At 41.2% G+C, this 14,030-nt stretch overlaps 1 protein-coding gene across 1 annotated transcript in view; it reads left to right on the top strand.

Annotated features, from left to right (window-relative positions):
- Nucleotides 1–7,647, top strand: part of GREB1L (GREB1 like retinoic acid receptor coactivator) — a 221,187-nt gene extending 213,540 nt beyond the window's left edge. The window contains exons 34-35 of the mRNA XM_084619690.1: nt 1,869–2,007; nt 4,619–7,647. Coding sequence (XP_084475816.1) covers nt 1,869–2,007; nt 4,619–4,782 — 303 coding nt within the window. The 3' untranslated portion in view covers nt 4,783–7,647. The remainder of the gene's footprint in view (nt 1–1,868; nt 2,008–4,618) is intronic.
- The last annotated feature ends 6,383 nt before the right edge of the window (nt 7,648–14,030 follow it).

Here is a 14,030-nt window from a genome sequence, read left to right as displayed (position 1 = left end):
TTTGAGTTATGAGATTCTCATCCATAATGTTTAGAAAGTCCAGCATATAATACTCAAATTGAAGTTCCCATGATCACACAGTTTTTGTCCATACACATTATAGATAGGTGTGTAATGGAGCAGACATCCTGTTCCCTAGTGTGATTTGGTGGTTTGAGGCAACTAATGTCCCGTCTTATGCTTTGCCTGTTAGGATATTGATCCATAAGCATTCAAGATCATGTTCTTCCAAGTTATCAGTGACTTGGAAACAGGTAATACCATTTTTGATAGTGCCACACTGTATTCCCATTTGCCCACTTGATACTCCCTAAATAGGTTAGAACCATTGATTTTAACATTCCAATCATAGGAATCATCCCACCAAGTTTAAATAATACCAACTAGATTGAATTTATGCTAATAAGTGAGCAATTCCAGCTCCTTTTGTTTATTACCCTGGCTCCTAGCATTGATGTAGCGCAGGGGTTCTCAAACTGGGGGTGGGGACCCCTCAGGGGGTCATGGGGGGTCGCAAGCTATCAGCCTCCACCCTAAACCCCACTTTGCCTCCAGCATCTATAATGGTGTTAAAATATTAAAAAGTGTTTTTAATTTATAGGTGGGGGGGTTGCACGCAGAGGCTTGCTATGTGAAAGGGGTCACCAGTACAAAAGTTTGAGAATCCCTGGTGTAGAGGCTATCGAAGTGTTTCTTCTCTTCGTGTCCTTTCGTTGATTGATTGATTTTTGTTCTCAGTATCTGGATTTTGTGCTCACTGAGTGTTCATGTCATCCCTCTTCTCTCCCTCCCTCCCTCCCCCAGCTTTTGTTATTAGGTTAAGATAGTCATCCTTAATCTTTTTGTAATCTATCACATATAATAATGTAAGAATTTGTCTGTAGTGAAAGCCCTTATTCTTGGGTGCCTGTTTGCCATTTAGCTATCTATACAGACCCTGATATTCATCCATATACTTTTTAAGACATGCATCCCCCAAATCTTTACTACTTTTTGTCATGTGTTTCTGATTCACATTTGTTGCAACTTTGTTCTTGCTTAGCTAGTTTCTGATATTACACTGCTGCACTAGCCTGATTGCTCACTCCAACAAAGCACGGTGTAATTATCCTCCTCTTTAATGTACCCCTCTCTACACCACCTTTGCATTTTCCTTCTTAATAGGATATACTTCAAATGCCATGTCATTGGAACAAATGAAATGATATTACAGTCACTGTATGATTATTACACAAGCACAGACCACAGAGGTTTAGATCAAGTCAACAAAGTAATGGAGAAGCATGGGGTTAAATTAGACTACAGTGGGCCCATTCAGGAGGGTGAATCTATTTGCTAGTGTTCAGATGAGTCTGATGCAATAGTTTTTAATCTCACCTTAGCTGCAGGCATCACTTTTCTTCTGGAAATCATCCCATCAGAAGATTTAGTATCAGAAGATCATCCCACCTAGGATTGAATGCCAGTGCTAGTCTATGCACCATTTTATTTGCATTGCAGATGAATCTTTTGAATTAAAATACAGAAAAATCCTATTACCGTATAAAGCTTTTTTAGTAAAGGGAAGGGATTAAAAGGAGAGAATGAGTAAGATTCACAGCAGAGATTTTCTGGCTAGGAACTTGAAAAGGTAACAAATGAGCTAAGGACTTTCTGTGACTGTAATTAGACTTCAGTCAGGAAGATTGCCTAATAGAACCCCCAAATGTGCAAACTGTATCCAAGTTTGTGGATATTTTTGTTTTTTTAAACTCACATCAAATAACTCTGGCCTCTTGTAGTTATTTTATGTTCAACCTCCATATTAGGTCCCTCTGGGATGTTTTCTTAAAACAAAACATATTTTCTGTTTTGCTTTTTGGTTTCAGGTGGCGATCTGCTATGTCAGCTCCCGCCCACACTCCATCAATGTCAACTGTGAGGGGGTGTATTTCAGTGGACTCCTGTTGTATCTCTGTGACTCTTTCGTAGGTGCAGACCTTCTTAAGAAGTTCAAATTCCTGAAAGGTAATAATTTCTCCTGTTGCATTCAGTACAAAGTAATGGCTCACAAGCAAAATGAAATATAGAGGAAGAAATGAATCCCTACATTTCTCCATCTTCATAATCGGTGCTCGTGTTGCTCCAACAAGGAATGCGTTCTGTTTGCTCTTTCGATTTGTGTAGAGCTCCCACCATCTTAATAGCAAGGCTATAGTGAAGAAAAGCCTTGATAAATAGCATTAACAGTGGCATCAAATGGAAATAGGTATGGTATATGTGGAATTCAGTCAGTGCAGCATGCAGCACTAACATATGATTTGGAAATAGAGTTCAGAACATAGACATTGCCATAATGGATGGGACAAGCAGTTCATCCATTCCAAAACTGTCTTTGATGATAGTGAATATCCAGTGCTCTGAATAAGGTGCAAGAAATCCTGCAGTGAACAATAACAGAGTAACCTGCTCATTGAGGAAGTTTCTTCCTCCCTCTGTTAGTGGTTGTCTTATGCCCCAATACTGAGGGGTTTTACTACTAATTTTGTGTAAAAGAGGGGGGAAAAAAACCTGGTCTAATGCAATTGTGGATGATGATGATGTCCATAGAAAGTCTCACTTTTCTAACCTGTTGGCCTCAGTGATATCTTGCAGCAATGAGTTCTGAGGGCTAAATGTGCATTATGTAGAAAAGTATTTCCTTTCATCAGTTATTAATGTATTGCCTTTCAGTTTCATTGAATGTGCACTTGTTCTTGGGTTATGAGAGAGAGTGACAAGGAGGGTTTGACTCCTCCCCCCCCAATAAAATTCATTATTTTAAGTACCTCATTTTATTCATTTCTAAACAGTCCTACTCTTTTCAGTCTCTCCTCATTTGGATGTCTTTCCATGCCTTTAAACATTTTCATTGCCTACTCTCTGCATACCTTCTATTTCTGCTATATTCCTGTGAGACCAGAACTGAACCACAGGATTACAGGTGAGGTGTACCATCAATTCATATGGTATATTTTCAGTGGCTGGATTGTGCCTCCTAGATTTGAGCACAAAAAGGATACTTAGCATGCAGCTTTACCCCTCAAAGTATTATTTCCTGTCCCGTTCTTTTATATCCTGATTTTTTTTTTTTTTTTTTGTATTTTTAAGCAGTGATCTTTATTGACCTGTCCACAATGACATGCAGGTCTCTCTTCCTGAGTGATCACAGTTTAACTCAGAACCCAGTAATGTGTATAAGTAGGTTAAATTTGCTTTTGTCAGCATTGAATTTCCTCTCTCATCATGCTGCCACTGCACCTAGCTTTGTTTAGTCTCCTCTGAAGTTCCTAACAGGTTTCTCTATTGTTGATTCACCTCAGTAATTTTGCATCGTCTGCACATTTTGTGACTTTTCTTTAAGAGTGGCAGTCATGTGGTGTGTGTTTGTTTTTGCTAAGGCTGGATAGCATCTACCATGTCATGGGCATGACAAGAAACAATATCAAACAGCACCAATCTTGGGGCATCCCCTTGTTAGCCTCTTGCTATTTCAAAAATAAAACATTTGTTCCTAATCTATTGTCTTTCTCTTAGTCATTACTTAATCCGTGACAGTACTTTGCCTCTCAGCACATGAATATTTAGTTTCCTTAACAGCCTTTTGTGTGGGACTTTAGGAAAGGCTTTTTGAAAGTCCAGGTTAATCATCATAACCCATATTTACATCAGCAAATTGTCCACTATTCTAAAATCATTGCCAGGTTGTATACAGGCCCAGCCACTTAGAAAAGGGCATACTTTAATTTTTTGAGTGGGGTGAGGGAGGAAGCAAATCCCAGGAGTTCTGACTATGGAGTGGATGAATGGGTGACCCACACTTGCATGAGTGGAAACCTTTGCTGAGTCATGGACTCACGTTTGTAAGGGGCCTAGCACAGGGTATATAGTTACATTGCAAAAGAAAAAAAAGTTCTTAACTTGAGTTAAAATAGCAGTGAAGACACCCCAACACAGCAACTCAAGTTCAACCCCAGGTTCCCTTGTAGGCTTTAACTGCTAACAGGTTAAATGCCAAATTGCCATGTCTTCACTGCTATTTTAACCCAAGTTAGATAACCTAGTTACCATTTTCTGCAGTGTAGATATATGCACAGTGGGGCTCTGAGCCCTGTCTAGTGCCCTAGGAGCATCTGCAATATAAATAAATAAATAATGCCCCCTTAGTCCTGCCATGAATCCTCATTCATTTGAAGTGGCTTTGTCAGACATCTTGTGCATGATTTCAGGCTTGGACTGTAGAGAGAGAGAGACTTCTTTCCCCCCTCCTCCCAAATCCCTATTTCACTTGAGACTGCTGAATGTCAAACACATTTTGCAATAGTTTCTTCCCACTGTTCACACACACCTGTATTCTTTTCAGTCATTTTTGTAGAGATGTTTGTCCACTCTCTCAGGGCTTACTTTCCATATCTGAGACTGATCATACTGGGTACTCTGTTCATGTCAGACACCTTAACGGACACTTGGGAGCTTATGACGGTTTTGTGTGGGGAAGGCCTCTAAGTAGTAGTTTTTATTGTTTTTGTCTTTTTGGAAATGAGGCAAAAAATTGAAGTCTTACATGTTATCTAAAGCTGTATCTTGTTTTTAATTTAAGGTGCCACCTTGTGTGTCATCTGCCAAGACAGAAGCTCTTTACGTCAAACAATAGTCCGTTTAGAGCTGGAAGACGAGTGGCAGTTTCGTCTCCGAGATGAGTTTCAGACTGCCAACTGCATTGACGACAAACCACTCTATTTTCTCACTGGACGCCACATATAAACTTAATAGGAGATCAAATAACAAAGGAAAAGAAGAGAACTTGAGAGGTTTTTTTGTTTGGTTGGCTTTTGGGGGAAGGGGGGGGGGGGAATGAAGAGAAGAAACAACCAAAGTACAATCACTGTGGAGCAAAGTGCAACCAATATTTATCTAGTCTACTCTAAAGGATTCCCCAAAATTCTGAAGTAGGCTTTGTTTTTAGGCATATGTTTATCACTTCAGTTATGATTACAGGAGCTTGGATTCAAGTGAATTCCACGTTAGTCACAGTAAATGAAACTAACACCACAGCCTACCACCTGTCTCCTGTGAAGTGGGAGGAGGACATATTTTGGTTGATGAAGAGTTCTCTTGGGTTTTTTTGTACTATGCTAAGCTAGGGGACGAAACTAACTTCAGCATCCACTAGCCTGAATGCATAACACCAGACTCACACCATTGAAGATAATATGCTGAGGAAACTCCTCCGTTTCTCTTCAGATCTGTACTTTGGTACAGTAATACTCAGGGGTTTGAAATTACAAAGTAACTTAGATATTTGTATTAAAAGTAGTCTTGTTCTCTCTCTGTGCAGTGTTACTTTAAAACTTGTAATTGTATATGTATTGAAACTGTGTCTTTGGCAAAATTTCCACAGGAGTTAGAAGTTTACTACTTAAACCTGAACAAATCAGTAAATGCTTGGCAGGCATGGAGCACGCAGGTTCTCCTAGTAACATTCTTTCACTCTCTTTAACAAAAATTCTGCTCCGCAATTAAAGAGTAACTGGCTGGCCAGCATAAAGAAGAGAAAAAGATTTCTTATGCACACTGTCCCTTCAGTTAGAGCAGTTAACCACCAGCAAAATGACTTCAGATTGTTATAGCCGTCAAAGGTTTTAAAAATTGTGAAACATCACCTTTTAGCGGGTACAATTTACTTGTACATCAAAAACTTTAAGTGTAGGTTTGATTGAATGCAGTTTGCTCCAAGTATCCTTCCTCATTCACCTGCAATAGTGCGTAGAGTCCTGAGGTGAGATTTTTGTTGTTGCTGCTGCTTTTGAAAACTTAGGTACCCTGCCCAGAAGTGAATCATAAAGTAGAAAGACAACGTTCAAGAATGTGGCAGCCGCTATGAACTGAATTTGATATATCTAAAGTGAGCTAAAATGGGGTGAGGCACAATGGTTTGGGGCTTTTCCGTAGCCCACTGAAAATCACTTCACAAGTGAGCTTGAATCAATCCCAAGAGAATCTGCCCATAATCAAAAAGGTCTGTTTAAATACAGTACCTAGAACAGGTTGGTCCTTTCATTTTGAATATTAAACTTTTGTAAATACGGGCTGTAGTGATTATGCGTTGTTCTGGTTTAAAACACATTACTGTGTTCTCTTAAAATAATTGCTGTTCTGTTATAGAATTAACCTGGTGCACAAGCACTTGGTTTCAGGGTTAGAGGTGTTCACCAGTCTTACTAGTGCAGTTAACATTTTTAGAAGTATTCACGGTTTTATATTGGTTACTCAATTGAGATTTCCGTATTTTATAAAAGAGACCCTTCCCCCACACATTCTCCTCTCTCCACCTCCTTCGTTGAAAAAAAAAAAATGCAACCTCCTTTGCAAGCTGGTAAAAATCAATAATATTCCCTGCATTGTGTTTTTATGAAGTTCTTAACACATCCTTTATATGTGACCTGCAAGTCACCTGAGAAGGGCCTGCCAAAACTGCATTTTGAACAAAGTGTTAATCAAGCAGCTTTTTTACCTTGTGAAAAGACGAATGTTTACAGATAATGAAAAACATAATATATTAGACTGAAGCTAAAAAGGAAAATAATGGTTTGCAGATCTGTTGATTTTAATGTAGCTCAACTGTGAGGATGTCAATGTAACATATTTCAAATGAACAACCCTTTTCTTTTTCTCTAGATTTAAATTGTTTAATTGTCCTTCATACAGCCTTATGTTTTAAAATATATCTTCATTTTAATTTAGCAGGTGTGGGGCTATGCAGGTATACTCTGAAGCTTTTTGTTACACCTGAATGCATTTCAATACTTCTGGTTTGATGGGCTCAAGGCTGCTGGAATAACTTTTGAATTTTAGTTTGGGGTCAAAATTTTAGAAACGTTACCGGTATTCTGTAAGTCAGAGGATTTAAAATGTTCACAAGTGGGTTCCTTTATGTTTGTGTACTTGATGTTTGCACTAAGTTCTTAAAATTCCAGGTGCTAAGACTATTTTGATGATTATTTAGCCCTGTGGTAAAGTGGTGCGAAATTGTCCTGATGGTTGAGAACTAAATCAGAAAGCTAGTGTATCTGCCTTCCATTATCAAACAAGCAATTGGTTTCTATAACACTTTATTCTCCAGGGGAGAGGGAAGGTTTTTGGCAACACTTTCTTTTGAAGACTCTATCACTATAAATCTTTTCAAGCAGACTGACCCTGGATTCTTTTAAGTAAACTATAGCTCATAGTCCTTGAAGAGATGAGAAGGAGACCATACTTCGACATCAAGAGTACAACTGTTCTGTTTTGGTTTTAAGCCTCATCATCAAGGCCATTCTTATGAATGTATTAAATAGGCCAGCATAATATTTTACCTGTTGAAATGTGAAATCTGGACATGATTGACAGTTCACAGGTTAATACTGAATGTAAACTAAGATTTGAATGAAAATCATATTCAGATGCATCTTGCTGTAATTTATGCAATTGCTTTTTGTGACTTTTGGAAGGGGGTTAAAATGTTGCTTTCTTAGTGTAAAATTTTCTTAACCAAAACATGGTGAATTTAGCTTCACTAGTCCGTCTACCTCACATTTTATTGTTTATTAACTGAACTTGTCTGCAGTTGTGGTTACAATATGTTTATGATGTGCTTTCATTAAATTTGATGAACATATTAAATTGCCATTCAAGAGACTGCATTTTCTTTAGATTTGTTGTGTAACAGGATGGGTATTTAAATTTTGACTACAAGATGTCCCTGTTAGACTACCTTTTTAATATAATCTTAAATTCACGGCTATTGAGCTGTTGTGCCGTCAATAACTTACAGTATCTGAGCAGAGCACTCTCTTCCAAAAATGCCATAATCTTTCAGGCTTGGTAGTGATTGTGTTGCATAGTGCTAAAACTGGTAGGATATGGGGACGTTGATTCAGTTAAGCCATTTGTTGTAGTTCCTGTACTCTAAAATTACCTTCTTTGAAAATCTAAACAGCGTTAACCAGCACCTTCAGCATGGAGGAGTAAAAGTTTGCTGTGGGCCGGGACAGGACCTGTTTCAGAAGACTGACTATTCCTTCTGACAGGGGTAATGTAGCTTAGTGCCAGACAGGAATTCTTTGCTTGGACTTTCAAGTAGTTACAGTTCCATTAATTTTTACAATTGAAAGCAGTGGGTCACTATATTTTTAATTTATTCAGGGTGAGTCTCAAGTTAGTCCTCAGGAGGACAGTGTTCTACATAAAATCACACCAGAAAAGTTTTGTGGTCATTACTACCACATAGAGTTGCAAGATGAATTTTCCAAATGGGGTGGGACAAGTTGCCCAATTTATACTTGCTAGTAGCTAGTTTTACACACTCAGATATTCCTTTGGAAAGCAAGCACCATTAAAACAGCTTAAAACTAAGAATATATCACTCTGTAAAACAGTTACAGTTTAACCTCCCCCCCAAACATTAGAAACTCTTTAAAGTACCAACTGTCACTATCCCCATTTGGGCATAGGGCTTTTTTTACCCAGCTCACGCTGGCTACATTTCCAGTGCAGGAAAACACTGCTATCGTCACCCACAGTGAACTGCCACCTCCCAAGAATTTACAATCTCAAACATGCTCAGAAGGGGAAGTAAAGAAAGGATTGGTTTTTTAAACTAATCCTTATGCTCTCAGCTTTTGTACCTTATATTACCACCTCTCCCACATTGTCTTGTGTTGTTCCCATATGAATTACACATTAACCTTTATCCCAGCTCTTCCCTTTTGCTCACCCACCATACCATCACAGTCCATGTATTATGTAGCTAAAAATGTCAGTGATTGTTTCTGCTGAGGTCAGTTACCAGGAGCTCAGTGAATAATTTATCCTCATAACCAGGTCACTAATCTGGGTATGAGAAGGCATCTTACATGTCCTAGTTCCTTACTGGGGACTCTGAGAACCACACAGACTCGGTTTCTGATGAAGCAGAGCTTTTTCTGAAGCCCAGTGTCACCCACAATCGTGTTCACGCAGTTCCAGAGGTGGATCAAAGCTGACACACGGCTCACACTGGCAAGGCCCCTTTTCTCCAGCTTACCTCTGGGTCGCCAGCTTCTGTGACAGTAGTCAGTTGTGGTTCTCTTTTCTCACGCCCTTTCCTTTGCCTTTTTTGTTTTGCTCATGGGGGGATAGTAGCAAGCAGCTTCCCTTTTCTTCTCTGGGACCGAGTATTCAGCACTACAGAGGCTGATGCCACAGCTTCCCCACTCCACTTCCTCCCCACTGAGCTCTTCAGTCTCCTTTCAGGATGGCAGAGCAGCCACACGAGCACAGGGCTAAGCCCAAACAGTGCACCGGCTGCAAGGCAACTTTAAACAGGCTCCACAGAGGGGAAATTATGCTCTGCCTGTTCTCAGCCAGCCTGACCCTAGCACTGCTTAGGGCACAGAGCACTGAAACAGACAGGCATGCTGGGTCTCATATACCACCCCCCGCCCCTCAAGAAGCTGTGACTCTACCACCGAAAAGCTTAACAAGGAGACAGAACAGAACCGGGAGCGGCTCTAAGCGTGAGGACGACTTCATTCAGTTGACCCAAGAGGTAATTCCTCAGGCCACTCACGGGCTGAGGGAAGGATCATTCCTAGGGACTTCATTTGAGGACTTAGGGTCTCTGGGGAAAGCAGCAGGGCTCACAATGAACCCCCCTTTCTCCAAGCTTGAGTCATGCAACTCTGGCGGTGAGTTCCCATACCCTGAGCTGGGGAGTGGGAGTCTATAAGGGATGACCTTGAGGAAAATGTACCTAGGGCTCAAAGCCCTGCACAAGGCAAACTGCAAAAGACACCACCCAGAGCATAGCTAGGTAGCCACACCTGCAAAGTGTCTTCCCCCCCCCCAAAAAAAAAGGGTCCAAAAGGGTTCATCCTTTGATCGACCCCTCCCCCTCCAGGAGTGTAATTAGACTCTGATTCTGAGCAGGACACAGACAAAATGCCCCCTGAGATGTTTGAAACCACTTGAAAAAAGACTATCCCTTATACAGCTCCAACCTGAGCAGGCCCCTGAGGACAACCCTCAAAGCAAATACCTTTGAGGCAGCAATTCCCCTTCACCTATCCTCTGAGATAATCGGGAGAAGAGGGAACCTCCTGAAAAAGGCAAATACAGTAACAAGCACGCTCAAATTCTACAAACTCCAGAAGACAAGAAATGCCATCACTGATGTGGCTACGGTCAATGCTGCAGTAGCATCTCTAGCAAGGGATATGGTTATTCCACCCAAAGGAGACTTCTTTCCCAAGTGTCCATCAGATAGGAAGGTGGAAGACACCCTCAGAAGGGACTTTGCTCAGAGTGGCTGAGACAGCATCAAGTCATGGCAGCCACTTGCCTTGTTTGAGCCCAATGACATGGGTGGAGAACCTTAAAGCCCTTAAGGTAGAAACCAAACCAATTAAGTCTATGTTTAAGAAAATCACCCTAGCAACAGCATTCATGGCAAATGCTTCAAGGGCATCCAGCTCCGTTGCCAGGAGACACACATGGCTTAATCCCTATAAAGTTGATACTCACTTCAAAGAGGTCCTGTGCTCCTCTAAATTAACAGGATCTCTCCTCTTCGGAGAAAAACTGGATAAGATTGTGGCTGAAAGTTAGGCTTAAACCAAACAATCCCTCCCTGATCCACTTAGCGAGCTAAGAAGGGAATACAAACTCACTTTGACAGAGATGCTCCTTTCAACTATTTTCCCCACCGAAGTTCTAGAGGAAAGATCACATGTCAAGGAAAAACCTTGGAAGCGAGCAGCAATTAGAAAACCTAGAAGATCATGCAACTTCCAAAAGCTCTTTATGATGAATGAATATGCTTTCGCCAGGACCAGAGCCTGGGAGGCAGGATTTCTTTTTTTCTGGATGAATGGTTTGCTTCAACCACAGATAGGGTGGGTGCGAGAGTCAGCATGTCAGGGATACTCTCGATCCAAGGGCTTCACCACGCTCCTCCTCCATCCAGTCATCTTCAGTCACCACCGATCTCACCAAGTACAAGCTATTCCAGGACGAGATCTCCCACATGGGAACAACAGGAGTTCCCCCAGAAGAGAATTTTTCAGTGTTTTACTCCATCTTCATTGTTCAGAAGTGCACTGGAGAAGTTCTCCACCTCCAAGGGTTGAACAAATGGATGAAGAAAACAAAGTTCCGGTTGGATATCCTACGTTCAGTAATGACATCCCAGTCTCAAGGGGACTTCCTTACCTCAGTGATCTTGGAAGAGACATTTGTCACATTCCAGTGTTCGCCTGCTACCGCAAGCTTCTGAGATTAGTTTACAGCATGAATCGCTATCAGTACTCAACTCTCCCATTCTGTCTCATCGCCCTCGCCTCTCATTCTGAAAATGCTGGTGATGATCCCAGCCAGACTCCGGTCCCAGGGCATTTACCTGTATCCTTTTTTGGACAACACCTTAATCAGAGCCTTATCCCAGGCTGTAGGGCATGGCCCCAAGACTTGGAATGTGGAGCTCCTGTAAATGCACAATTCATAATAAACACAAAGAATAGTTCCTTGAACCCCTCGACAAGGATCATGCACCTGGGTTTAGAGAGACATATCGATCCCTCAGTAGACAGCTTCCAGAAGATTCAGAATTTGATATCCATGCTGGTCAAGCGCAGGATCCCAACCATTGCTCATTGCTGGGCCTCCTGGTCTCATGCACAGGGGTCACTCCAAGGGTGAGATTCCACATCAGGTGCCTTTAGGTTTTTCTTGTGAAAATATGGGACCACTCCCTGGAGTGCAGGCAACTTCAGGTACATATCCCGAAACAGGTTCTTAACTCACTGAGATAGTGGACAGTCTGGAAAATTAGCCATAGGGGTCTTTCTATATGCTTTCTGGAACTCAGGGTTCTCACCGATTCCAGCCTGATGGGAAGCATACCTGGATCCCAAAACGGTACAGGGCATCTGGAGCCCGGGGGAAAAGGGACCACAGCATTGATCTCTTGGAACTTAGGGCAGCCAAACAAGCTCTTCCAAGATTCCAGAGCCCCCTAAAAGAAAATGTCAGGACAATGGCTGCATACATAAACAACCATGGAGGGATAAGGAGCACAGCTCTACATGGAGGAACAATGGAAATAATGTAATAGGCAGAAACAACTCTCCCCAAAGGCAATCCACATAAAAGGAGAACTGAACCAAAAGGCAGACTGGCTTAGCCAGTGCAACATCAGCAACTCAGCATAGTACCTAAACCAGAAAGTCTTCAACCTGATCTTGCAGATGTTCAGTCCTCTATCAGTCCATCCATTTCCCAATCACAAGAATACAAAGCCATCAAAATACTTCACCAGGGAAGCAGACCACAAGTTATGGGGGCAAATGTTTTGTCAAACAGATGGTCAGAAGTCCTGCTATATGCATTGCCACCCTTTCCTCGGAAGGAAAATGATCCAAAAAAGGGTGAGAGGAAGCAAAAAAAGTGATAGTGTTAACTCTGCACCGGCCAAAAAGACAGTCTCTCTTACCTGACAGAACTATAGCTGAAACCACCTTTGCAGCTACTGGTGAGGTCCTGGTTGAGAACCTTCTGGTATCCAGATGCCTCAGAGAAGTCAGACTGGCCCGATCAGTAGTCATCTTCCCTAAATAGGATCTACCACTCATGCTGAAAGCCCTAAGCACTAATCCTTTATTAGAAAGCCTGACTTCTGTATCACCATTTTACCACTCCATCCAACCTGTTTTCTGGTGGCCATTACATCTGCCAGATGAGTTTTAGAACTGTCAGAGTTCTCTCTGCAGGAACCTTACTCCCAGTTTCGGTTGACACGGTAGTGCTAAGGACTCCAGAACATTGTTGCCAATGGTGAATTCTCCTTTCCATGTCTCGCAAGAGACAGTCCTCTCTTCATTCTATCCAAAGCCACAGCACCTGATCAAGAAAGTGTGGCACACACTAGATGTCAGAAGAACACTGAAGATTTACATCAAGCACACAGGATCTACAAGGAGGTCAGGTGCCCTCTTTGTCTTCTTCCATCTGAAGTGTCAAGGACTCCATCTCCAAGCTCTTTTTTGCTATATAGATCAGACTATGGTTGAGGGCACACTCCTGTCCCAGAAGGAATCAAGGCACACTCCACAAGATCCATGGTGACCTTGTGGGTCAAAAGAATATGTACTTCCACCACAGAGATCTGCAAAGTAGCAACATGATCACTGGCTAAAACCTTTATCAGACACTTTATTGGACTTTGTCTTCCACAGAGGTCTCCTTCCACAGAAAGCTGCTGTATGAGATTATCCAGTAATACCACCTTGCCTTTTGAGCAATTCTGTAAAAGGGAGGGTTTTTCCCTTTTTCCTTCTGTCTGTTCTCTTATCTTTCCCTACATCTTATGTGTAGCAAAATTGTGGGATACAAACTGCAGAATGGAAAATCCTTATCTGATCATTTCGTTTACGAAGAGGTATTAAACTCAAATAGTTTGATATTCCAAAACTGATTTTTTTTGGCCAATACACTATTCAGCAAAAAAAAAAAAAAAATAAATAAAATTCACCCAACTCTAGTCTCACTACTGGTAAAGAAAACAGCTTTTCTCAGCTGCTAGCTGAGACTGCATTCAAATGAGCTGAAGCCACAGTGCTGGGAAGCTTATCCTGTTGACCACCTCTGGATAAGAGCATACAATAAAATAAAGAATTTATTTGCTGGAAAAGTTTAGGTTTTCTAAAGAGGACTTAAAGAGATAAAATTAATAACTGCCCACTTTTATGACACAGACATTAGACCACCACAGCTACTACTACAGTATATGCTCCAAAAATGAATTATGGCATCGGGAACTATTCCTTAGGAAGTGTGAGGCTTTGTTGTACTGAAGATTGTTTTAAATCAGGACTTTTCTTTTGGATGTTAATCTGATTAATGTTTCACCATTGAACATTTCCTTTGCAGGAACAAAGACTACTTTTTCACTCTGTTAGCGTCACTTAAGAAAAAAAGCTATCAAGTACTTTATTTTT

Source organism: Lepidochelys olivacea, assembly GCF_965140295.1.
Source record: "Lepidochelys olivacea isolate rLepOli2 genome assembly, chromosome: 2".
NCBI classification, from domain to species: domain Eukaryota; kingdom Metazoa; phylum Chordata; order Testudines; family Cheloniidae; genus Lepidochelys; species Lepidochelys olivacea.
This window is presented reverse-complemented; position numbering and strand designations above follow the sequence as displayed.